Source organism: Sinohyriopsis cumingii, chromosome 8 (assembly GCF_028554795.1).
Source record: "Sinohyriopsis cumingii isolate HCF-2022 chromosome 8, ASM2855479v2, whole genome shotgun sequence".
NCBI classification, from domain to species: domain Eukaryota; kingdom Metazoa; phylum Mollusca; class Bivalvia; order Unionida; family Unionidae; genus Sinohyriopsis; species Sinohyriopsis cumingii.
The window spans coordinates 52,721,788-52,749,416 of record NC_142968.1 but is presented as its reverse complement, the minus strand read 5'-3'; the positions used below and the strand labels follow the sequence as shown (position 1 = coordinate 52,749,416).

The 27,629-nt window shown below is 35.2% G+C and overlaps 1 protein-coding gene across 1 annotated transcript; it reads left to right on the top strand.

Moving 5' to 3' along the window:
• Positions 1–12: 12 nt before the first annotated feature.
• LOC149793521 (uncharacterized) lies at positions 13–27,213 on the top strand. Its single transcript, XM_089967500.1, has 8 exons — positions 13–126; positions 466–777; positions 2,272–2,562; positions 4,811–5,074; positions 9,242–9,268; positions 9,945–10,058; positions 23,411–23,637; positions 26,652–27,213. The coding sequence occupies exons 1-8, from the start codon at positions 54–56 to the stop codon at positions 27,093–27,095; spliced, it is 1,752 nt and encodes a 583-aa protein (XP_089823626.1). The 5' UTR covers positions 13–53; the 3' UTR covers positions 27,096–27,213.
• Positions 27,214–27,629: the final 416 nt, after the last annotated feature.

Here is a 27,629-nt window from a genome sequence, read left to right as displayed (position 1 = left end):
CCCGACATAAAAAGCTAACGGATGAGATTGTGTTTCATTCTTTATCTCCCACAATGAAACGCTTTGCTTTCCTTACAATTAATATTTCCTGGTCTTGCTTGACTTATGTTTTTGCCTGCAGTAATGGTAAGTGTACCTACCTACCTACCTACCTACCTACCTTCATACATACATACATGCATACATACATGCATACATACATACATACATACATACATACATACATACATACATACATTTTCCTTGTAATGAGAAAAGTTGTAAAATTATCTTTGATGATGTTCGTCATAGCATTTAACCATTCAGTTGATGATTTTACCAATTGCATTATCAATTCAACTTTAAAATATGAAGAAATGAAATGTTGTATCTCTAATTGTTTTCGGTTTGATTCGATTATATTTCGATGTTGGTTTTGTATAATTAATTTATTTTATGTCCTCTCTATTTTATATTTGTCTTCAGAGACTGAACACCTTGCATGTATTGGAAGCAATACAACTTTGGAGTGGACTGTAGGAAAAAAAGGTTCCGAACTTAAGGAAATTCATGTTCGGATACGAAATCCGACTGGAAATGTAATTATTTCAACAGATCATGATCGGTGTATAAGTCAGGACACGTTATCAGAGAGTTGTGTATTTTCGGAAAAGAATGACAATTGGATGATTTTGTTAACTTTTATCAATATCACACCTAAACACAGTGGAAATTATACAGCATGGATCAAAAATAAGCTACACATTGAAAATAGGACCAAGGAGTTGATAGTGATAGGTAAGTATAAAGAGAAAACATTGATCATTTCAAGAACTGGGCAAAAGTAGAAAATTAATCTCATCAAGAGAAATGTATTGTAGTTAAAGCTGCATGCTACGCAAGAAAATTATCGCTAATAATTACTTTACTAAAACTTAGAAAGGGTTCTATCAAACGTAAGTCACGTTAACCCATCGGTTTATATTGGTAATAATGAAAAAAAGGATGAAGTCAATATAGGACTCTTTTAACATATAATAGTATACGTTAGAGTCTAAGCAGTCCGTTTTTCACCTGACACTAACCTTACAACTGAAATCATAGGTAACACAAGTGAATAAAGACATTTTAAAAACAGTCAATGGTTCAGTCATGCTCAGTCTTGACCAAATGAGAATTCGGAAGGAAAAAGAAACGCACATGAATTGATTAAGATAATCATAAAACTAACAGTCAGTATAAAATAACAACTAAAGCGAGTAATGCATGAAATTGACTCGAATATAAAATGCACCTATACTGACAATTGTGACATTTATCGCAAAATATTTTTAAAAAGGTAATGATTACCAAAACAGGTGAAGCCAACTGATATGATCAAAGATATTATCCAAAAGATACAGGTTAACCGAAATGCTTTTAAGACTAATCTGAAATAGTACAATGAAAGTGGTCTCTAATCAGCAGGAGTTGATTATATATTGATAGATTTTCCAGAATATTGAAAACAAAACGCATAATGATTCTTATATAATTGCTGTTAGAATAATGACAGAAGACTCATTGTGGTGTTTTAAACGCAAAATGTACAAGAGAAAGACCAGTATTGATATTATTAGCACTTCATGACGCTTCTACACACTAAGGTTTAGATGTTGCCTATTAAAATTAGCTTCTAAAAATGTGCAAAGAAAGAATTGCTGATCAATTTGAGGAGGATAACCCCTTGCAGATAAGTGTAAAGGTAAAGTACTACAAGATAAAGATACATTTTAATACGCGACTACGGGAAAGCTAATTATTATACGTCACTGGGACTTATTTTACCTTACTTTGGAATATTAATTAGTATATCTGAATGTGCTAGTAACGTTACAAACACAGTTTGTTAGTGACATGCGGCAGAAATTGGAAGCGTCGATATTGTGCTTTCCAAGTATACGTATTGGTGGGACTACTGCTGCTTGCCAGTATGCCATAAAGTTGCCAGAGTCCAACATGGTATTGCCAATGTTTCGTAGTGTATTGAGAGCTATTTAAGGTAAGAGTTTCAAAAGTAGATCGTGGATATTATCTGGTTCAGCCAAAGTTGTCTTGTGCTCCTTCAGGAAAATTGGTAACTCTCTGAGAGTACAATATTTATTTATTGGAAATATAGAGGAAACGTTAATTTCTGTTGTTTGACGGCGAACGTTTTAGACAATCTAATATGACAAAGAATATGTGAGAGCAATTGCTAACTTTGTAAATCAGGATGCGTCATGCTGAAACATATTCTTTTACACTTTCCAGATAGACCACAAATAAGGGAAACTGGGAAGCCGGTTCTCCACAAGTCCTTTGAAGTAATGTGTACCACATCCTATGTATCTGACTGTCAAACCTACTATTGGAAAATCAGCGGTGCAGCGCTGAATTATACAAGACTTATACATACAAATTCGGCGACACTGATATTCAAAAATTTAACTGTAATGGAGAACTTTAGCACGTTAGCATGTCAAGTAGGGATACAGAATGGTAGTAATGAGGGAAGCAGATGGTGTTCTGAATACAGCTTGACTTATACACTTCTGCCATATTGTAAGTACATTGAAAAAATTCGTTTATACTTTATAATCTATTCTCCAAACGTATTGCTTACGCAATGACTTAATTCAAACGATGGGTCAATACAAAAAATACAGAAGATCGGTGTTTTCTAGAAGCTAGCTAGAGTCCAGAGAGAGAGAGAGAGAGAGAGAGAGAGAGAGAGAGAGAGAAAGAGAGAGCGAGAGAGAGAGAGAGAGAGAGAGAGAGAGAGAGAGAGAGAGAGAGAGAGAGAGAGAGGCACAGAGAGAGAGAGAGAGACATAAAAACAGGTCGATCGAGCGATACATACATAATATATATAATATGTAAAGGGATAATTTCTGTAATGCAAAACTACTTATGGGCGTTGACTTTAAGGATACTTATACATAATCAACTAATCTCTCTATGGCATGTTCATCTGGCAATTATATGAACTTTGACGTATTGTATAGTGTAACAGGATTTGACCCGAATGGAGGTTTGGATTAAATGACAACACAATACAATGATGAAAGATGGAAGTTTATGAAATGAATTAATACCAGTATGTATATACGCTACAAATACAGTGTGATTCTTTCAAGCTCTAAACACATGACTCATTCAATTGCTTCGCACAAACATTCACAAATGGGAGAACAAAACTATGATTCATATATTCACATGTATGAAGGCAAGATTCATATAATCTCAAGTAATGAAAGTAAGATTCAAATAATCTCACGTAATGAAAGTAAGATTAAAATAATCTCGTGTAATAACAGTGAGAGTCAAATAATTTCTGGTAATTAAAGCGACTCAATTGTACTCAACTGAAACAACAGCTCGTATGATTCACAACCACGTATGATTCATAAATACTTGTAAAAACATGCAAATTCAAACATTTCGACCTGGTTTACGTGTCCATTAAACCACAGAGATATCCTGAATTCTTGGGTTGCCCACATTTGTATTGGCCACAGGCACCCGAATTGATCCACCATGCGCACAAGTTTACAAATCGGCGGTTCCGTCCTTGTATGGCCTTGACGGTCACACCAGCTTCCATCCCCATACAGACATACAGACCGCCAGACCGACAGCCTGATATTCCTGCACACACATACTCACAGACAGCTACAATAAAACCAAACTGGTCATAATAACAGGTACGGAATACAAATCTGTAGAAACATGCTACTAAATTAAACTCTTAATAGTAACTTGTAATAGTTAAAAAGTTCACAACGTTTCAAATCCTCGTAGTAGTAAAAGCAACATTTCACGCTATGATATTAAAACTGAATATGTTTCACATATCAAATAAATAAAAATGTAACACTTACCCCTATCGCTGTATAATAAAAATGGAGAACGTACACTCCTTGACAAGATCCAAAAGACCAATGTGTCAGTTAGAGAAGAAAACTTGTCTTAAATCTACAGGAGAATGAGTATCAATAAGGGTAATAAAAAAACAACAAAACACCGTGTTTGCCTTGCTTTTTGTGTCTCTCGCCGAAAGCGATCTACGACGAGATACATGCTAGTTCAGTCACTTAACTACAGAAACAATTGTCCACACTAGGTAACGTTGTATGTATATGCAACGAAAATGATATAATCGTTCTAAGGCGAAACAAAGTTAGTTCTTGCCGTATTCTGTGACATATAGACTTTATATTAAAATACTGTGTAAACCCAGAATTCATACTTCGAATTAATAAGTACCTTTTATCTAATTATACTCTCTTACCTCGGACAATTCTAAACAAACTTCACATTTTTTTAGGCGTCTTTAGAGATAGATTGCATTAGAAGCAAAGATTACTTAATCTCTCATTGCAGGCTGTTTACTGAAAGAGCACATAATTCACTTTCATTTGAAGCCAAATATGTTACTGATACCAGAAGATATTTGTGCATGTTTTGTTATCTACTACTGTGTTATGCAGGTTAATATAACCATGTTGCGCATATGAAATAACAACACATGACGGAAAATGTCACAATGATGTTGAAAAGGAGTCAAAGATTTCGGTTATCAATGCACATTAATGTATTTTAAAACACATTAGCTACACATGTACAAGTTTAGCTGAATGCTATATTTTACTTTTGTTATATGATCAATTACATCTTTCATAGTGTTTATTTTAAGTCTAATAAAAGGCAGCAATATTGCGAACTATGTCCTAAAATTAATTTCAAACTAAAATTACTGCAATTCATTCTCTTTCTGTAATAGTTTATCTTTCTTATTCTTTATATTTAGATGGACCTGTCAACATGTCCTTGACCCTTAATAAAAGTGATATTTATCTTCAAGAAAATCAAACAGTGAAAGTAAAGTGTTTGGCCAAATGTTACCCGGCTTGCACTTTTCGGTGGGAGAGTTATTATATTAATGTCGAGAACGAGGAACTTATAATCAACAGCTTCAGTGAAAGATTTACTGGAGCATACACATGTATTGCCACAAATCGTGAAACGGGTGAGACATCGAAATTCTATCCCATTTTCCTGCATCATGAGAAAGGTAATTACAATGGTCCTGTACTTTATAGTGATTGACAAAATTAATTTAATGTAGATACAGATGTAGCTGGCCCACCGATTGCGCAATGTGCGAAAGTCTTTCAAGCCGGTTCCGTGGATATCTCATCCCTTCGAAGTTACATTAGCACGCGTTCCAACATTGTACAAAAATCCACCAATTATACAAGATTTAACTCCAAGCAGAACTTATATATATATATATATATATATATATATATATATATATATATATATATATATATATATATATATATATATGGAAACTTTTCAGTGGTAACTCACATACAAACGTGTTGCAAATAATAACTGAGAGATAGGTTAGACACCCGGCTTTTATATCAATCAATCGCTCAAGTAACAAAAGCTGAATTAGGAGGATTATAATTCGAAATACCGTGTTGAGATATATTGGCGCAATATTTACTTTTCTATATTTTAATTTCCTGCTGTTGTCAATGTATATAGCTCGTGCAAATTAATCATTAATTCATTAATTATTGTGGCGACGTTTGTGGAGTATTGACTGGATATGTATATAATCAAAATTGCAAACCACTACCACTCTTAAGAAACTATTTAATATTTCCTTGAGAGCAGAGTCGATAATATTTTTTGATAAATTTCATTTTGTGCCCATACGTTATAAAATAAAGCGATTTTTTTGCGATTTGATGTTAAAAACAGTAACTGTACGAACAGCGGGTCATTCTAATGTGTAGCATAGATGTCGAAAACAAATGTGTTGCTAAGTGATTCTGCACTTGTTCCTGTGTAACTGCGCAAGTCACTTGCATATACAATTTTCGTATTTTGTTTCGAGAAAAAAAAAATATTATCACATTTAAGCAAACCTATGTTGGGAAGACAAACACACAATAAATAAATGCATATGTATTCATATGTAAATGACGCAATTAGATGTTCAGGCCATTACTACCTCCTTACATTTATTTTACACATTTGTTAAGATTTTGTACTTGAACTTGCTATTTTGAAATTCCAAGACCAGACATTTCACTATATTTTATCTACATTATTATTGACATTATATGTTTATTTTAAATGTACATGAATATGTATGTATGTATGTATGTATGTATGTGTGTGTATGTGTGTGTGTGTGTGTGTGTGTGTGTTAAAATCACAAGGAAATGAAAATATACCTCTGGTTTTTATTAGCTCCTTATAGCACCTACTTTGGTATCATAGAAAAGAAAGTTCTTTTATGCCATGTCTTATCACCGTGGCCAGAATCCCTTCTATCTGATTTTTTCTGCATGATAATTTTAGTTCACAATAGAATCTACAGACTACCTTTTATTTTCATCCCATTATAGTTAATACACTGCATAGCAAACTGACCATATTCATTCTACATTCAGAGTGATACTCTATTTGAAAGTAAGTGGTTACCTTTTCAGGCAGCAAGGTTCCAACTCTGACTCTGTTCAACACTGTCCCATGGGAATTAATTGGTGCAAATAGATTTGATATACAGTTGTTTTACTTTAGCTCTTAGTCCAAGTGTTGTAATGTCCGTCTTAAATACAGTCAATCAGTGATATGTATTATATGTGTTAGGGAACATGTTTGCTAGTAATAGTTGTGCAAAGATACATAAATTCCTGTTAATTATCAGAGCAACTGCCTTAGTTACATGGTTTTCAAGTAATATATCTTGTAGTTCTGAGTCAGTGATAGTTTACAGACGATGCAAATAAAGGTGTAATAAATACAATCAACAATTGTATGTGAATGGATCCCCTACACCTGTAAACGTGTACAATGTTTAACAGAATGGAACTTGCAGTTTAGTAAAAGTATTCGACAAAAAGGAAGGAAAAAACACTTATCTTCAAAACCATATTACTTGAATTTTTTCACGCAAGTACATCAAACATAACCATGTACACCTATAACTCTGTTTATTTTAATATGACTTTTGGAATTATTTTTAAGCTGCAAATATTTTCGCCTCACTAGTTGTGTACCCACTCCTCTCTCTCTCTCTCTCTCTCTCTCTCTCTCTCTCTCTCTCTCTCTCTCTTTCTCTCTCTCTCTCTCTGTCTCTCTCTCTCTCTCTCTCTCTCTCTCTCTCTCTCTCTCTCTCTCACTGACATATACTGAACCTCCAGTGTTTATAACAATAGGTAAAAGGAGTTCTCCAAAGCTATGATGTTGTAGCCATTTATTTTTCAAAACCCTTGTTAAGTGTATTACTCGTTCTGCATAAATAATGCTTATGTCTGTAACTAGTGGAAAAAACAACTGATTTAAGATATCTGATCACTTGTGCACATACATCATTGATCACCTCTCTACTAAAATGTATATATTGTGTACAATTCATATTAACCTATATAAGAAGAAATTAAATCTTAGTAACTTCATGTGAATTTGATTCAGCTATGTGTACATACTGGATGGTTTGGGTACCCTTTTAATATTAGCATTATTTCCGTCTTGTATATATTAAATGTTCCAGTTCACTTGCATTCTGGTTTAATTAACCACATATTTCAAATGGAAGAAAATTAAATGTGATATATGGTTTCGTAAATCACGTATTTATTGAGTAATGGATACAAATAGGTTCAAAATATCTTTGGTTTTGGAAGGAATGTACATGCCTACACATCTTTATTGATCCATAACCGTTACACCAACATCTGTCTTATGTATAATTTTATCATTGTATTGTTGCTTATGGGTATTCGCCCCTGAATCAGTGGTATATTTCCTCAATAAATGAAAATTTGCCGTATTCATAGTATGTGTTTATAACAAATATTTGCTTTAGTTTTATGAGGTTTATGAAGTTTCTAATTTCCAGTAAGGGAAACAAATCATTGCTTCCTATTATTTAAGTATTTACGAGTGTCGATATCTTCATATTTGCACCATCATTTAATTGAATATTGACAACACCCAATTCATTTTCGATGCGTGAATTTTCATCCTCTCCATACTTAATTATAATAGCTTGATTTCAGGTTTTGAGTTTGGTAGAACCCTCTTTAGCAATATCTATTTATATATGGCAAAACATTTTCGACTGATATTCAACCAATTAAAGATACCTTTTCATTTCTCAAGATATGCCAGTAAGTCTCTGATATACGGTTACAAATTAAATTCATGTAACACATTTGATTTAATCTTAAGTCACATTTTCGGTTACCTCTTAAAAAGGATTCATTGTCCCATTCAGTTTTTAAGACGTTATTGACAGAGTTCATTTCTTGTAGAAGCATATTTCCATCTTTATTATTGACAATTCATTTTAAAATCTTGCGCTTCATTTTAGTTTACCGCCCTACCCCACAACCTGGTAATTTTATATTTAAGTTTCCTACCACAGTTATGTTTGGGCTCATTATTGTTTGATATATTACCCGGCAAGGTAACATATGTAGAGCAGGAAACGGAGGAAACGCAGACGAAGGAGAAAGATAAAAGGATGGGTGCATATAAATTACATAAGAAGATCAATACATGCAATGCATATAAAACATCTTCATTCACGCGTATTTACGTATAAAAGGAAAAGGAAATGTGTCTGAAGATAATAGGTACCCATTCACAAGGGACATGCCAGTGTTGTTATTACATTGGGATATGGTTAGTCTTGGTTCAATATGTAAACATATCTGGTTCGCTAAATTATGCAATTGGGGTAGGAATACCAGCTCTCAGAAAATTAGATAATCCCATCCCTTAAAATATACTGATATAAATTAAACATTCAAGGGCAAACATAAACACCAGCAACAGTAAAAAAAGGACGCAAACAAAATAAAAGATAGGTATGAAGAAAGGACAAGAGATAACAACGACATGTAAAACGATTTATCATCTTCTCAAAGAACGGGATTTAATGTTATGCAGTCATTTCAAATATCAGATGGTCATATAAATGCCCAATAAAAAGGAATATAATTGTTCTTTAATAATTTATAAATATACGATTCCCATTACTTATACGATCTCATACATACATACATACATACATACATACTCAAAACATCTAATCATGCTAAAATGTAATTGATCAATTGCCGAAGACTTTGATAATATTTGATATTAAATGATTTTTCCATTTTTTTTTAATTAAATAAATATTAATTCATTACTGTTGCTTTTACAGTTTCTTCTACTCCGGGAGCGAATGAAGGTATATGTGTCCGACAGTGAAAATGAAAGATGTTTAAGCTTGACTTGTGTAAATAAAATCGCTGATATGTTTCTACGGGTCTCTAATTTATATAATCTGTTGTTGTACGAGAGTAACCTGATGGGGCCAAGCTATTGGCCCACCTTCAGGGATGTTTTAGTTAAGGAGGGGCGAAATTTAGGTAAAGGGAAGTACACTTAATTTTAACTCGAAAACTGTGTAATATATAGACGTCAAACAATTCAGCATATTTAAGATAGGAAATGTAAATGTTTTTTTCTATGTTTATGCACAGATAAATAAATTATATTAAAATATTTTTTGGAGGCAAATTTGTATTTTTGCTGTACAACATTAGGTAAAGTTATCCTTTTGTAGTGGTGCAAGTCTTGAAATAATTGTATGTGTTAAAATTATTATATAAACATGTAGTTCTGACACATTTAAGTCTATATACAGCATCCGATATAGGAATTATCCCTAGCGTATGTATACATATTGTATTGCTAGCTAACTTACAAGACCGTGCATAACTCAACTCTACTATCACAATGTATTATAATTTATTTACAGTTCGAAGTCTACATATCATTAGCATTGTTTTATTTCAAATACATAATTGTTTTTCATGTGTTCCTATTACAAAGGCACAATTGCAAAATATCCCGCATTCCAGGTCAACAATTGGGACTGTTTTGGATTGGACTAATCACTGCTGTGGTCTTCCTCCTGATCATTGGAGTTTGCATCTTAGCCATCCTTAGGCGACTATATGCATCCAGAGTAATCGGTATGATTTTTAAACTGATTTGTAATCATATCTGCTTAGGGCTAGACATATTTCAAGTTTTCCATCAAAATGTACTGCTGAAAAATATATTGTATGAGCAATATAATAAGAGTTTTATTTTAAAGCGCCAAAAACAAATACTAAAATAAAATCGGAAAAAGTGCATGAAATTAAATGCTACATTTTCGAGGTGGAAAAAGACTTCAGAGCAATAAACATTACTGTAATATATATATATATATATATATATATATATATATATATATATATATATATATATATATATATATATATATATATATATATATATATATATATATACATATATATATATATATATATATATAATTTCTTTAAGAAAGGTTCGAAATCCTAAATTTTGTTTTGTTGTGATTCTCAGTCTATCGAATACAATATTTTACACATTTATAATTGTTATGTATATTTAATTTGTATCGTGTGATTGACATTTGTGCATAGTCGAAGGTATAAGTATGTGTTTACACGACTAATGCTATGTAAGGTAAATATGTTTACTTTGTTTTGAGTTCTAGATACAAAAGAAAAAAACTTTCATTCCGATCCAAGAAGATTTCAGAAACGAATTTTGTGTATAATTTGATGGAAATATTCAATGAAATGATCTTCATCCACGTCTTCTTATTGTGACATATGTTTGTTTTTTTATGTTAGGATGTTTATATTAGGGTTGTTTATGTTAGATTTATTCATTCCTGCCTTAATATATGATTAGTGGAATCAATAGTTTTTAGTTGTGTTCAGTTTTGTTTGTTTGTTTATTTTTAACGGCGCACCAGTACTATTAAGCTATTTAGCGCCATACAAAAGGTCATATGTGCGATGATGAGAAAAAAAATGTTTTACATCAACCAGCGATATCAAACCTAAATAAAACGATAAAATAGGAACGGTAACATATTAGTCTTCCCGACCTACGGGGAATGTAAACGGAGTAGTTTAATGATGACAGATGAAAAGGTATTGAATGTAAAGGACGGTATATCCATTACATAACATTTCTCAACGCGATGGCTTAAAAGTTATAGTTTAGAATAAATATTTACTTCTTTTAAGAATTCTAAAATACAACTTACGTTTATTTATCAAAATGTTCCTTCATATCATGTACATTGTAGTACTGATCGCGCATAGGTTGCAGGTCGAAACATTCCGTCATAATGTGCTTAACAGTGAATCGTTCATTGCAAATAACGCCCTCTTATGGGACTTCACCTTTTATTATGTGGAAGTGGGTTATATAAGTATGACCAATTCGAATTCTTGTAATGACTACCTCCTCCCTACGGATGATTCTGTATGAAGGAGTCAATTATCCTAGGGTTGGATTGATTGCATGAAGTTTGTTATTCACTGTATCATTCCATGGTGCCTGCCACTTCTGACGTAAGGTCCATTTGATCCTAGGTTTAAAATCAGTATACGGTATTTTAAAATCAGATTGTTTTTGAGTTAGGGTCATTTTAGCAGCGCGATCTGCTTTTTTTTTACCTTTAATACCAATATGGATAGGTAACCAACAGAATATTATATTGTGGGATACACTCAGCTCGGTATTTTTAACGAGTATGTTTTTCAATAATGGGTCCTCCAGTGTTATATTGTTTAGTGACTGAAGTACTGATAGCGAGTCGGAGATGATGATGCAATTTAAAATACGTTTGTTTTCGATATATTGCAGAGCAAGGTCTATTGCTCGTATTTCGGCTGACAAAATTGATGTGCCATTTGGTAAGCGAACTTGCGTTAGGTGATTTCTAATAACAAAACCTACAACAGCCTTTTCCTCATCATTTGATCCGTCGGTATAAATTTGTGTTTATTTTTTTAATTCGTTGAGGAGTTCATGATAAGAGTTGTGGAATATGGATGGGTTTTCTCGCGGATTTTTCCATCGTGTAGCGTAAAAAGTACTTTTGGCTGTTTAAGTAGCCAGGGTGGAGTTTCGGGAATTTACGTTTTCTGAATTTTAGGAAGATCATTTTTTTGAACTGTCAAGACTGGATGATATTCTAATGCCAAAGGAAGGCATGGCGTTTGGTTTATTTTCGTATAAGGTTTTGTATTAGGGTTGAACAAAGCGGGTTTCCGAGGGCTTGATTTTAATCTGAGAGCATAATGTGCGGAAAGCATTTCTGTTCGATGTGATAAAGGTGGTTCGTTCGCTTCAGCGAGGAGGCTTTCACACGAGGATGTCTTAAATGCTCCCAGAGCGAGTCTTATTCTTTGATGACGAATTTAATCAACCATTCTCAAATATGACTTTCTGACTGAACCATAAACAACGCAATCATGGTCCTGTTTGGAGCAATTAAACGTTTTATATAAATTGAGGATGACATTTCTATCAGTACCCAAGTCAGGGTGCGCTACTACTTGAAGTATGTCTAGAGATTTTAAGCATTTAGCTGTCAAGTTCTTTAGGTGTGGAATAAAAGTCAGTTTTCTGTCGAAGATAATACCTAAATAATTTGTTTTCTCAACAACTGGAATAGGTGTTCCGTTCAGCGTGAATTTAGGTTCATAGTGGTGTATTACTAACGGACAAAAATGCATACATGCCGTTTTTGATTTCGAGAATTTGAAACAGTTAGTTCTGGCCCAATTTTGAATCTTGTTTATATTTTGCTGCTGATGTCTTTCGATTGTATGGATTTGCTTTGATCGATAACATATTAGAAAATCATCAAAGTATAACGTGCAATCCACACCAGGAGTCAAACACTTGGTGATGCTATTAATTTTGATGTTGAAAAGTGTCACAGATAAAATACTGCCCTGGTGCACACCCATCTCTTGCTCGTGCAAATCTGAGAGGGTGGAGCCCACTCGTACTTTGAATCCTCTGTCTGAGAGAAAGTTTGATATAAAAGCGGTCAGACCGCCTTTTAGACCCAGATCGTGCAAGTCATTTAATATTCCGTACTTCCATTTCATGTCGTAGGCCTTTTCTAAATCAAAGAAAACCGCTACTAAGTGTTTCTTCTTGATAAATTCATCGCGAATCAATGTTCCCAATCTGACCAAATGATCATTGGTGCTCCGGCCATATCGATAGCCACTTTGTAAAGGAGATATTAAATTGTTAGTTTCCAGGTATCATACAAGACGAGAATTGATCATTAGTTCCATTGTTTTGCTCACACAGCTTGTGAGTGCAATAGGTCGATAACTGTTACGATCTGTGTTATCTTTACCTGGTTTGGGAACTGGTATCACTGTTGCCTCATTCCAAATTTTAGGTACATTACAAGTAATCCATAAATCATTTAAGATTTTCAAAAGAGATTTTAATGATGATTCTGGAAGGTGTTTCAAAAACTGGCAATGTATTTCGTCAGGACCAGCGGATGTATCATGCGCCTTATATAAACCTCCATAAGCTCCAGTAGTGAGAACAGTTGGTTATAAGTTTCCTAGTTGTTGGATGTGAATTTTAGATGTGACCTTTCTTTTTGAATTTTTAATCTTAGGATGGCTTCTGAATAATTTGATGATGAAGAATTTTTAGAGAAACTGTCAGCACTAATATTTGCTATGTCACGTTTTGAACTAAAATTGTTATTATTCAGTTTCAGATGTTGAAGATATGTGTGGTTTCTCTTTCCGTTTATTTTGCGTATAGTTTCCCAAACTTTTGTAATTAAGTGACTAGAGTTTAAAGAAGAAAAATATGTATTCCATGATGCTTGTTTACTTTCTTTGATAGTTCGGCGAGCTTTGGCCCGGCCAATACGATGTATACTTAAAGGAGACTAGAAATCAAAAATTTCCTTCTACGTATGTAATTCTCTACAGATTTTAATTCGACTGTCATTTTTATAAATTAAATATCGTAAGCGGATAGTGATTTTATTGCATGGAAGATACAACGATTCCGTAAATTGCCGAGTTTTTCCGAGTTTTAATGAGACGACAGATCACGTGGTACCGTGACGCAATACTAGCCAGTCCTCGAATACAAACATAAACATTGGCGAGCGAGGCAGACGGAAGGAGACCACATTTGGGTTGCACATTCAAAACTTGAATCTGCAGTCTGATATAATAGTTTATGTACTGTACTGGTCAGTGTTAAAATAATTTTTTTAGGCACAGGCCCCGGGCTGGTGACTTAAATAAACTCAAGCCCTGACTGAAATTCCACAAGCCCGGACAGTTCATACCTGTCAACTCTCAAGCCGGGAGAAACACCTCCTGATTTTGGGGGTATTTCCTCATCTACATCCCGATCTCGTAATATGTCTAAATTTTTCGCAGCGAAGTCCCGATAATTACATCATGTCCGTCAATTTTCATTTGTCAGAAAAAGAAAAAAGCAACCTCAAACCGTTTATAAATAGATATAACGTATGCAATCCACAGTCTAAGCTGCCACACTGCAGATATCGTAGTGATATGACTGAAAAATTGTTAAAGCTACGTTAAAAATTCAAATCACACGCATACAGGTCTAAATCTGGCACTGGACGAAATAATTAATATCACACAACAGTTTTTTTTTTCTTTTTCTTTCTTCTTCAGTAAATAGAACGTGAAAATTAAACATTATTCAAGTAAATTTCAGATGTTTTAAAACAACAACAACAGTACTATAGTATAAGAAAATTAAAACAATACAATTGTCACCAATTAGCTTAAATGAATGATCACTGAGATTTTCTCTGCAAACAAAATCGCATCTCCATTTCCGCCAAAGAAACTGGGCCAGTTAACACCTGACATTCCTCTACCGTATATGTACAGTTTAATTACCATGATTAAGTTAAAAGGAATAAAACAAAATATACCACGCAGTATATGTGGCCCTAAAGAACTAATTCTGTATAAATATTTTGTTCAGCAAACAGTGTTACATGCATTAAGACTTAAACCTGAAGTCCATGGCATCGTAATTAACAACAAAATAGGCATCGTTTATTTTGGCAATCAATTGCTGGTGCTTACACACACACACACACACACACACACACTGTCGAATATGGTTTATTTGAAGTATGTCCGAAGGGCAGTCCTTTTCACAAGATCAATGCAAGGATGGAGTAGGTTCATTAGTCACACCGGCTTTATTGTTTGCGTACTTAAATCAAAACTTTAGCTATTTTGCAATTTAGCCAGAGCTGACCAGAATATGCAAAATAGGCTTGTCCTGGGGGAATAATAAGGCGTATCACATGCAGAAAAGGTACGTCTCATGGGCGCTCGCACATTGGGGCAAGGGTTTGGGTCAATAGTCCCCCCAAGTTTCTATTGTCAGCCATTTAATGTGAAAATTTACCTCTTTTCTTTTAATCGCTGTTATTTAAACTGCCCAAGGAATAGTTTTATATCAGTTCCAATCATTACAGATTACCGTTTATACATACTACATGTATACAATGATTTTTTAAAAAAATTGTCATTTTTATAAGATTACTGAAAATTGTGCCTTCTCAAAACACGACAGGTTTAGAATATTATTTTTGGCAAAGCCTCCATTTGATTAAAATCCAATCTAAATTTCACCTTGGATAGTAGTGATTTGATTTAGATTGTGCCGTGCTAAGGCATGTATGTCAACATCTTGAAAATACATTTACTAATTTCACCAGCGCGATCAAAGTTTCCTCAGGCAAACAATTTTTGTTTCCACAAGCATGACGGGCACCTCATTTTGAACACAGGATGGGCCGGAACTAAAACCAGAGGGGCTCAGGGTGTCGGGCTATCAGATTTATTTTTAGCACTGCTGGTGTAGATAAAAGATCTGTGAATTGATTGTTGCATTTTGTGGTCACTTACTCGGCCTTCTGCCTATTTTCGTAACTCGCACGTTCAACACTTTTCACAGGATTTAAAATATTCAACGTTATGTCTGGAACAGCGCCAACTTTTTATCTATGCCTAGCATTTGCGTATCCTTAAGCTGCCATTTTTTCAGAATCCCTCTCGTAACAGTTCTTTGAGAAATGTAACTAGCACATAGTGCTGTATGGTGTTGCTTTGAAATCGACTCGTTTGTAATAATGTATCCATTCTTTCATTATGCTTTTATCTTTCGGAAAAGAAAAAGAAATTGTCCACTGGCTTTTCTTAATGTTTTATTACACCCTTAAGCAACGCAAAACGGTATTGTCTTTTACTCTGGCAACTCCCACTTGGGCTGCTGGAGTCGCTACTATGACGTCACATCCCGAAAGTAACCGAATAGACGCGGAAATGTTGCATACAAGGTCACGGAAATTCAGCTCCTAGAAGATAGGCCAATATTTTAATATTGGCATTTCGGTCGCAAATGATTCTTCAGAATAAGATTTACTTCTATATTACCTTTATTATTATTCAATATTTCCATTGGTTTCTGGTCTCCTTTAAATTCTCAGACGTCGGACGATTGTTGAATTTTCTCAATGCTTGTCGGCTTTGTCTAACGGCTTCCTAACATTCCTTAGGGGACCAAGATTTTTTTTTTTTTTACATTTTGTTGAGGACATGATAATGGATTCTTCTGCAATCTCTATTACAATAGAAGTAAAATCCTGAATAGGGTAATTAACGTTGTATCCTCATTTAGCCTAGTTTGACAGAGTGTTACAAACTTAACCCATTCGACCATCTTAATATTCCATTCTGGAATTGTGTCCACAGTTGTAGAGTTAATAGTTTCAAGGGAGATTGGAAAGTGATCACTGATGTGAAGTTCATCAGCGACCTTCCATTCATAATCTAAAAGCAGCGAAGGAGAACAAATTGTCAAATCGATGCATGTGTATGTACCCGTTCTTGGGTGTAAATACGTCGGTGATTGGTTGTTATATAGACACAAAGTTTCCTACTTTGTGGCCTCGGTCACTTATTTGGTTTGATCTCCTTAAAATGTTATGGGCATTAAAATCCCCGAGTAATACAAATGGTGAGGGAAGTTGCTGAATGAGTCTGTCTAAATCGTTTGATACTACGTTGGTGTTTGGTGGTAAGCAAATATAACAAAGGGTAACCACTCGATGTAGAGTGACGCTTACAGCAATGGCTTGCAGATTTGTGTGTATGTGTGATTTGGATTTTTAACGTAGCTGTAATAATTGTTCCGTCATATCGCTACGATGTCTGCAGTGTGGCAGTTTATGGTGATGTCTAGCACTGGGCATCATGCCGCAGACATATAGCATGATGTCCCAACCAGTCACATTATCCTGACACCAGGCCGACCAGTCCTAACACTAATCTCTTAATGCCGAGAGCTAAGAGAGGCAGCTGTTAGTACCATTTTTTAAAGTCTTTTGTATGACTCGGCCCGGGATCGTACCCACGACCTCCCGCATCTGATGCAGACGCTCTAACCACAAGGCCACGCATATCTGTGTGTATAGGAATGACGCTATGAGCGGATCTATTGTTCACAACAACAGAAACTCCTCCTGAGGCCCTGCCAACATTTTGGTAGTAGGTGTTAAACAGGCAGTAGTTTTTAAGTGTGATGTTATCAGTATCTTTCAAGAAAGTTTCCTGAAGGCATAGTACTGCAGGATTATGTTTGTTTACAAGCAGAACACTATCATGGTAGTTGGCTTTAAGTCCTCGACAGTTTCATTGTACGATATTGTTCTTCATGATATATTTAAATAGAAGATTGTGGAGCTAGGTCAGACCTTTAGCGAAGGCAATATGTGAGGTTATTTCTCTGTAGGAATTACGGGAGTGAATGTTTTGTTAGTACGTCTAGAGATACCTTGAGAGCCACCCTGAGGAAATGGAGCAGTTTCTTCTGCAACCATATCCTAAAATTATCCAAACCTGTTGTGCAGCTTTATAATGTCATCAGACCAGTTTTGTTGCCTATTTGTTTGAGATTTCATTCTACTGTTTGGTGATTTTGTCCGTGTAGTGTTGTTAAATGTTGCTTGGGTTATGTTGAATATTTCAGAAGTTTGTAACGCGGAATGTTTGGGCTGGAAAGAGTATTCAGGAGGTATGTTTGGGCTTGTGCTTCTTTCGTTGTTTTTGTGTTGTTTTTAACTACAATTGAGAAGGTCGGCCGGGGAGCGAAGTTCGAATTGTACACGCTTCCTGGCCTCTGGATAGGGGATGTTGGAGGTGAATTTGATCCTCTGTATTTCCTTTTCCTATTTCCAGGTGTCACAATCCTTTGAATTAACATGGTGTTCCTTTCCACAGTTGACGCAATGCGGAGTGGCTCTGCACTCGGATTCCCGATGGAAAGGGTCTCCGCATCGGCCACTTACTTGGGTCTAGAGCACTTGTCTTCATGTTGGCCGTATTGTCGACTTTTGAAGCATCGAAGGGGATTTATATCTACCTTTACCTGTAAAGATCCAACCATGACTACTTTAGGTACTGTAGGTTTGTTAAAGGTGTGTATAATGGTGTTGGTGTCCTCCAGATTATTATTTCGTTTGATACGAATTCTACAGACTGCAGTGATGCCATCATTTTTCACCCCTTCTATGATTTCATTGTCGCTGCCTCCAGCTAAGTCACGGCAACAAAAATACGCCTTTTGACGCATTAAGTACTGTGAGTGCGAAACAGGTTACTGGAATGTCATAATGGTCTTAATTTTTGGATGTTCTCTGTATGTGCTTTACGTTCGCACTCAACAAGCAGACCAACTGCTTTAAGCTTTTATTAAAGCTTTTGGGTATTCCGACTAATCTAAGTACAGTCTTTTCAACTATAAATGGCAATAGTGCGGATAGTGGTTTGGTTTTTTCTTTGGACTGGATGACCATGAAACGTGGAATAGATTCCACGCCACATGGCTCATCGTCAGAGTCCGAAACGGTTTTTGTTCTCTTGTGTTGACCTGTTGTTTTGATTTTCCATTTTTATTTCAATTTTATTTCGTCACACGTGCACCCCACCCGCCACGGAGTCCAACAAGGGGACACTTTTCAAGTGCAAGGGATACAAAGGTGGTATACTAAGTAGGTAAGATTATCTCCCGATTGACCCGTTCAGCCACCGCCTACTAGGAAGTCTTCTTTGTGTAGGAGAAAGGAAAAATAAATGAGTAGAAAGTAGGGGCAACGGTGGAATCAAGAGAAATACATGGAGAAAACCTGAGAAAGTGATCAAGTAAATTAAGACCTCCTAGGGCCTGGCGTGACCAGACGATTTGCCGAGACCGGGCTCTCCCGACCACTAGTCTAGATGAAGTAGAGGCCAAATAAGTGTATTGCATCGGAAAGCGTCTGATCAACTACTAGGATCCTTTCCTCCTCCGACACGGGTCGCAACAGACGGCAAACAGGTTGCCTATACTTAGGCACCTCTTACAACACGTAGTGAGGACACATCGGGCCAGTTCTAAAACCCAGGACCCGCAAAGGGAAGGTCTCTTTGTTACTAGGTTTAAAATAAGTATATTGCATTTTAAAATCAGATGGCTCTTGGAATAGGGCCATTTTAGCAACGAGATCTGCATTTTCATTACCTTTAATACCATCATTGCTGTGTGACCAACAGTATAAGATATTGTGCGAGGTACTCAGCTTACTATGTTCATCGAGAAGATTGGTCAACAATGGGTTCTCCATTTTCCTATTGTGCAGTGACTGAGCCACTGATAGGGAATCAGAGATGATGATGCTGTTCAAAATGCGTTTATTTTCGATATATTACAGACTAGGTCTATTGCTCTGATTTCGGCTGAATAAATTGATTTGCTATTTGGTAAGCGAACTTGTGTTGTGTGTTTCACACTATCGAATGATGCAGCAGCCTTTTCCTTATCCTTTGATCCGTCGGTATAAATTATTGTGTAGTTTTTAAATTCAGTGATGAGTTCATGATAAGAATTATGAAAGATGGAAGGGTTTGCCTCAGATAGTTTGTTATCGTGTAGCGTAAAACGTACTTTTGGTTGTTTAAGTAGCCAGAGAGGTGTTTCTGAGATTGACATTTTCTGAATTTTAGAAAGTTCACTTTTTGTACTGTCAAAGCTGGATGATATTATAATGCCAAAGGAAGGTACGGCGTTTAGTTTATTGTCGTACAAGGTTTTGTATTTGGGTTGAAAAACAGCCAAAAATGCATGGATCAGTGGGTTTGATTTTAAATTGCTAGCATACTGTGCGGAAAGCATTTGTCTGCGATGTGATAAAGGTGGTTCGTTCGCTTCAGCGAGGAGGCTTTCAAACGGGGATGTTTTAAATGCTCCCAGAACGAGTCATATCCCTTATTGAGGAATTGGATTTAGCATTGTCAAATATGACGTTCTGTCTGAACCATAAACAACGCAACAACCATAGTTCATTTTGGAGAGAATAAATGCTCTAAATAAATTGAGCATGACTTTTCTATTAGTACCCAGTCAGTGTGCGCTACTACTTAAAGTAGGTCTAGATATTTTAAGCATTTTGCTTTCAAGTTCTTTAGGTGTGGAATAAAAATATGTCATGGTGTCGTCGTAACTGATAGAAATGCAAACATACGGTTTTTGATTTCGAGAATTTGAAAGATTTAGTACTGGCCCAATTTTGAATCTTGTTTATATCTTGCTGTAGTTGTCTTTCGATTCTTTTATGCATGTGCTATAATCGATAACTTATTAGAAAAGTATCAACGTACAGCAAGCAATCCACGCCAGGAGATAAATACTTGGTGATGCTACTAATTTTGATGTTGAAAAGCATCACATAACATACTGGGGTACACCCATCTCTTGCTCGTACAGATCTGAACGTGTAGAGCCCTCTCGTACCTTGAATTATCTGTCTGAGAGAAAGTATCATATGAAAGAGGCCTGACGGCCTTTTAGCCCTAAATCATGCAGGTCATCTAATATTCCGTACTTCCATTTCGTGTAATATGCCTTTTTTAAATCAAAGAAAACCGCTACTAAGTGTTCCTTCTTGATAAATGCATCGCGAATGAATGTTTCTAGTCTAAACAGACGATCACTGGTGCTCCGGCCATATCGAAAGCCACTTTGGAAAGGAGATATTAAATTGTTAGTTTCCAGGTACCATACATAATTGATCATTCGTTCCGTTGTTTTGCACATATATTTGTGAGTGCTGTAGGTCGATAGATGTTAGGATCTGTGCTATCTTTACCTGGTTTAGGAACTCATATTAATGTTGCTTCTCTCAAAGTTTTAGGTACATTACCCGTAATACATAATTCATTGAAGATTCCCAGAAGACTGTTAATGAGGGTTAGTTAAGGTCTTTCAAAAACTGGTAATGTATTTCGTCAGGCCCAGTGGATGTATTGTGGGCCTTATTCAGAGATTCCATCAGCTCAAACAGTGTAAACGGTTGATTTTAGCTTTCTGAGTTATTCGATACGAATTTCAACCGTATTTTCTTTTTGAGTTTTGAATCTCCTGACGGCTTCTGAAAAATTAGACGAGGATGAATTTTTACAGAAACTATCAGCTAGTATATGAAATATGCCAAATTTGTAATTGAAAGTCTTGTAGTTTAGTTTGCGATGTCGAAGAGAATTGTGTTTTCCATTTTCCACTTATTTTGCGGATCGTGTCCCAGAATTTCTACAGAAACTATCACCAAATATATTAAATATGCCAAGTTTGGATTTGAAAGTCTTGTTGTTTAGTTTGCGATGTCGAAGGGAAATGTGTTTTCCCTTTTCCATTTATTCTGCGGATCGTGTACCAAAATTTCTTTATGGAGGAACGATAATTTGAAACATTTTTTGTCCATGATGCTATTTTACTTTCTTTAATCGGTACTTAGTTAAAGTTTCGGTCGTTGGACGATTATTAAATTATTTCAGTGGTTCTCTGCGTTATCTAATGGCCTCTTTACAACATTTTGTGCATCACGGTTTTTGAGTTCGTTTACAGTTTGGTGAGGACTTAGGAATGGATTCTTCTGCAATGTTGGTTAAAGCAGAAGTAAAATATTGAAAAGGGGTATTGGCGTTTAACACGGTATCCCTGTCTAGCTTTGCTGTGCAAAGCGTTTCATATTTGGCCCAGTCGGCCTTCTTTAACTTCCATTGTGGAATTGTTTCATCAATTGTAGCGTCGGTGTTCTTAAGAGAGATTGTAAAATGATCACTGCTGTGAAGGTCATCAGCGACCTTCCATTCATAGTCCAAAAACAGCGATAGGGAACAAATTGTCAAAGCGATACTCGTGTACCCGTTCCAGGGTCTAAATATGTCGGTGATTTGTTGTTATATAAACACAAATCGTGTCTAGAAATGAATTCTTATACTTTGTGGCTCGGTCACTTCTGTCGCTTGACCCGCATGCAATGTCATAGGCATTTAAATCCCCGAGTAAAACAAATAGTGCGGGAAGTTCTTGAACAAGTTCGTCTAAATTGTTTGGTACTACGTTGGTGTTTGGTGGTATGTAAATAGAACAAAAGATAATCACTCGATGTAGAGTGACGCTTACAGCAATATCTTGCAGATTGTGTTTAATGGGATGACGCCTTCTAGGAAGTCTTCTAAGACTTTGGAAAGGGAAAGATAAAGGAATAGACTGTAGGGGCAGCCTTGGTATCAAGAGAGATACAAGAAGAAAGATAAAGAAGGTGCCCGAATAAATGAAAGACTTCCTAGGGCTCGGCGTGACCAGCCAATTTGTAGAGGCTGGGCCCATGCAAACCACCCGTCTAAGAGAAGTAGAGGCCAGAGTAGTGTATTTCATCGGAAAGCCTCTGCTCAACTACCAGGATCCTTTCCTCCCCGACACGAGACGCAACCCACGGCAAACAGGTTGTCTCTACTTAGGCGCCTCTTAAGGCACACAGTGTGGACACATCGGGCCAATTCTACAACCCCGGATCCGCAAGGGGACTAACGGTTACGAACATTTCACACAAATAATTGTTTAACTGATCAGAATGGCATCTTCATTACTGTATTTCTCACGTTTGTTGTGAATATTGCGAATATGACGCTCATTTTTATCTTGTTTGAAAGGTTCGTAAGTAACATAGTAAACTGGTCTACATAGTTAACTTTATCATCTCTACTTTCAAAAGGACGAATCAGCTTGTGTAGTTCATCCACTAACTAATCTAATAAAACAATAGCAAAAGCCTCTGCTATATAAGCATAAAGTAGTTCGTAATACACTAGATTATTTTGACTATTTTTAGATACATGTGTAATATGAAACCGTGCAGTATATAAAAATACCGCACGATTCTGACAAAATAAAGTAAATGGAAAAATATAAGCATATACTAATATATGCTTAATTATATATTTTGTAATCGAGTGATTCGGAAACGACTGATATTTCTTATATTGTTTGTGATAAAGTATGGACGGCATAAAATAGTCTCCAGAGAAGGTATCAAAGTATAATATATTCATGTATATTACAGCAATGACAAAAGATGTTTCCAAAAGCAGCCAAATTAGAGAAAGCGTGCCTATGCAAACTTTGTCATCGTCATCTACCAAGGAAAAATATTTAAACAGCGATGATTCAGAGAACAAAAATCAAGGCAATGTTTGTTGCAGACTTTTACAACGGCTAGGGAAAGTAAAAAGAGACAAACGAGTTGTTAATAATGAACTCATTGAGGACACGTACAACGTTATTGATGAGGTAACATTTCACGATTAGCATCTATTTATAGAGCAATCGATCTATCTATCTGTTTCATGGTAGAATAAATCATGCAATTTTTTTAATTTAAACATGACATCAACAATGCGTTGTTCTGTGTGTTGCCCATTTGGTGACATACCTGCGTAACCTTGTTATCAAAATGTGCCTTTATTTATATAACTTTACTAGAAAACCTAACTATCTTGGTTCAATAATTTTACTTCATAAATGTTGTTACTGCTGATGACATTTTTTAAATAATGCAGTACCGAGAAGACAGGAAAACTGCCAAAAGTGGATAGAGAATCACGGTCCTTTACAAACAGTATTTCATATGATAGCAAGGCGAACTTAAGGACTGCAAGTGAATACAATAATAATGGCGACTTCCATTTATTGAAACAAAATAAGTCATCAAAACAAGATATCAAAGATAAACCATTGTGTAAATTTAGGTTTGGTTTCGTTAGCACTTTCACTTATTAACTATTCTCGGTTCGTTTTCCAAATATGTTTGTGATATATATATATATACATTTTCTAATCGAATAAATGTGTGTTGTCGAGACATTGTACAACTCTGAGGTTTGAAAAGTAAGTTTCCTTCATCCGTTTGTCCGTCTGGGAGTCGCCACCTTTGAGATATGAAATACAATTGGATTCTGCTAATACATTGAATGAATAAATCATGTTCAAAATATACAAATGTGATAGGCAAACATCTTCCAGTTAAGATAACATTTACGTAACTTTCCATGAATCCAAAATAATACTGACATTGAGTTTCCATTTTTGGTATATAATTGTGGTACATTTTAGTTTAGAAACGGTTGACTGAATTAATTTGCAGGTGCATTATTTACATCGAGCACAATATATAACTTAACAGATTAAAGACTAAATATGCATTGGGTCATTTAGCTTGAAAGTCAGAGATATAAAGGTATTTTAATGCTTATTCTTTAATCTTTAAATCCCACAAAGCCATAGCTTTGGCTAATGTGTAATTACCCCACAGAGTGAACGAATGTTGACAATTATTACTCTCCTAAATTTTAAGCAGGCATTTCTTCCCCATTATAAGTGCGAGAAAGAGGCGTATTAAGGAAACATATGACTCACTTATATTGGATTTTTAGACGTTTTTATAAGCAGTGGTTTTCAATAAGCTACAGAAGATCTTGTCAAAACGATAATAATGTGTAGAGAATATACCTGCACATAACAAGTGCTAGATCATATGGATTTTGGTGATGGCCGAGTTGTCATTCTGGTTGTTAGCAAGAGCTGTATAAATAAATGATCTGGTTAAAATGAAGTAGAACAAACCTAGGAGAAATTAGAGAAAGTTCAGGAGTATGTAATGATTGAACTATAGCATATGTACTGAACTGATAAGATTCATAATTGAAAAGGATGCTGATAAACACAATGCTCCAATACTATACAATATTTGCATAGCCTTGTAGGCCTTCGTACCCTTTGCAAAGAATGTGTTTCAACATTGTTTGGAATAGTAATTTATTCGATGAATTCTGAGTATATATTCAAACCCATGAATATGTGACAGAAATGTTATACTTCCTTAAATGGAATTGTTCTGCTTATCTACGCTACTGCCTATCATAAAATATATCGGGCATGGAAAAACGGCACAATGATTTTATTTGGATAACATTGTAGATGATATTTGTTACCACAGTAGCTCGCACTTGCTTTTAGTTGGTATCAGAATCCGGTAACTAAATTAATTAGAGATCCCTATTCGCCGTCGACACAAATTAGGGCAGAAATGAGCATTAATTAATATTAAGCTAATGATTCCTACACCTTCATCCATTATATGTATCAATTGTTTGAAACATAAATAGATAACAATAGTGACGAGAAGAACTACACATATTTCGAGGATTCATTGCATTAACGCAGTCACTGTTTGTAAATGATGTATTCTTTTTACGATATATCATTCTAGTCTCGCAGAGGAAATGTATATACAACATATCTTTTTTTAATTTAAACTATATGGCAAAAACTCGTTGCCCTTTAAAATGTCAAGTAATATTTCTTAAACAATATGTAACAAGGTTTCCCCTGCGTTTTGCTTGACTTGTTTAATCGTAGTTAATGAGTGAATTATGATTATATGTAAAGGATTTATCGGTACTTATTCACGATCCTACGATTATGTGTCCAATAAAAGCCCTTATATAATAAACTTACAATGGATAGTCTTTGAAAAGAGATTACATATCAGTCTTCTCTCCTTCTTTCTCTCTCTCTTCTTTACGATCTCTCTCCATTTTCCATGACATCATCTCAAAGTAACCATGATAAATTATTACTTGTCGAAATGTATGTCTAAGTCAGTTTGCAAAGCTTAAAAGAATTGTTGATATTTGACCCATTGGAATTGAATTTCGAACCAGCAATACGTGCAATGCTTCATATGTTACTTCAAGCTTGGATGATTTCCAAAATGCTCAAGCAATAGATGAAAAGGGGGAACGAAAGACAATATTCCGATTTCATAATAGAAAAAGCGCTTTTTTCATTATAAAAAGCACTCCATCAATACACTTATACCGCAGTTGATTTTCACATAGATCTAAAACAATAGCAAGCACAACACGAACCTGAGGCTGAATCAATAATTGTAATGCAAACTGTAGTATCGGTCAATGTAACACCTATTTATTTTTAGCGCTTGATTTAAGGAAATATATTGGATCAGACTACTTCATAGAAACGGATTTTCAATCAGCACAATGTTCCCTCAGAAAGCACTAAAAATATGTTTACTGACGTTTTTCGCCATATTTGATGTTAAACTTACAGTTTGATTTACTTAAGTTACTCTTTAGTCCACACAATAAATTCTCAAGATTATAGCTTGATTAGCAACGTTTTATTCGTCATATTTCTACACTATCATTTAATTCCGGAAGAAAGAGACATTCCTGGTGTATTTTAAAATAATAAAATCATTGAAATATAATTCTACATTTCAGGCTGCCATGTCTACCTCTGATCACGCACAAGACAACGTAAGTGCGGAAGATACGCATGAAGTCAGCATAAGTGCTGTAAACAGTCAACACCATTTTGACGTTTCTGTAGAATTGTGTCAAATTCAGACGGCCAGCATAGACACGGATCAAACGTATATAACTCCAATAAGCGATCTTCCAAGTCCTATTGAACTATGTCAGGATGAAGAATCTAACATGCCGCTTACGGAGCCGAACGATGGGCATGCAACATATCAGAACTCTTTAACCTCAATAAATAGTCTTGCACATCCTATTGGAACATATCAAGCTGACGTAACAAACTTGCAAGAAAAATATCAAACCAAAATAACCTCAGCTGGTGATCTTGACCGTCCTACGGAAGAAACCGACGTACATCCGGCTGAGGAGAACAACGTTCATGTAACGTACGAAAATATATAACCTCAATTGATATGGCACTATCTTTGTGTCGTTATCGTTTACCTTCAACTGAAAGTAAATCGGACTTTCACTTTCTGGGTTACATTTTTTTTTATACAGAATAAAATTTTGCTTTCTCTTTTGCCTGGTTTCCTTTGTGTTTTCAAGTCAAAATGTTCTTACGTTTTGTAACTATATCCATCCACAAAGAGATGAATATTATCCAGCTTGTACGATCCTTGGCAAGAAAACTCTGAACATTATTCGACGCGGTTGATAATTTACCTTCAAATCATGACCCATCTGAGATTATGTTTATCACATAGTTTTAACAAAATTAAAGCAGGTGAGAAAGAAAAATAATTTACATTCACTTTCACTCAGCTGCTACTTCTTTCATTTGTTGAATGCAAAATATAGAATACGTTCCGCTGTGCTACGACTAATCAAATTTATTAGTGTCTTTACAAATTATAGTTTACGTTCACCTGTCCTCCCGAAAACCTATAATATTTGCCTCAAACAAAAATAATCTTTCAAAATAGAATTTATATG

Coding starts and splice junctions, on each gene's coding strand:
- LOC149793521 (XM_089967500.1), top strand. CDS start 54: ATGAAACGCTTTGCTTTCCTTACAATTAATATTTCCTGGTCTTGCTTG. Junction 127..465: donor TGTTTTTGCCTGCAGTAATG/GTAAGTGTACCT, acceptor ATTTGTCTTCAG/AGACTGAACACCTTGCATGT. Junction 9,269..9,944: donor TACTCCGGGAGCGAATGAAG/GTATATGTGTCC, acceptor CCCGCATTCCAG/GTCAACAATTGGGACTGTTT.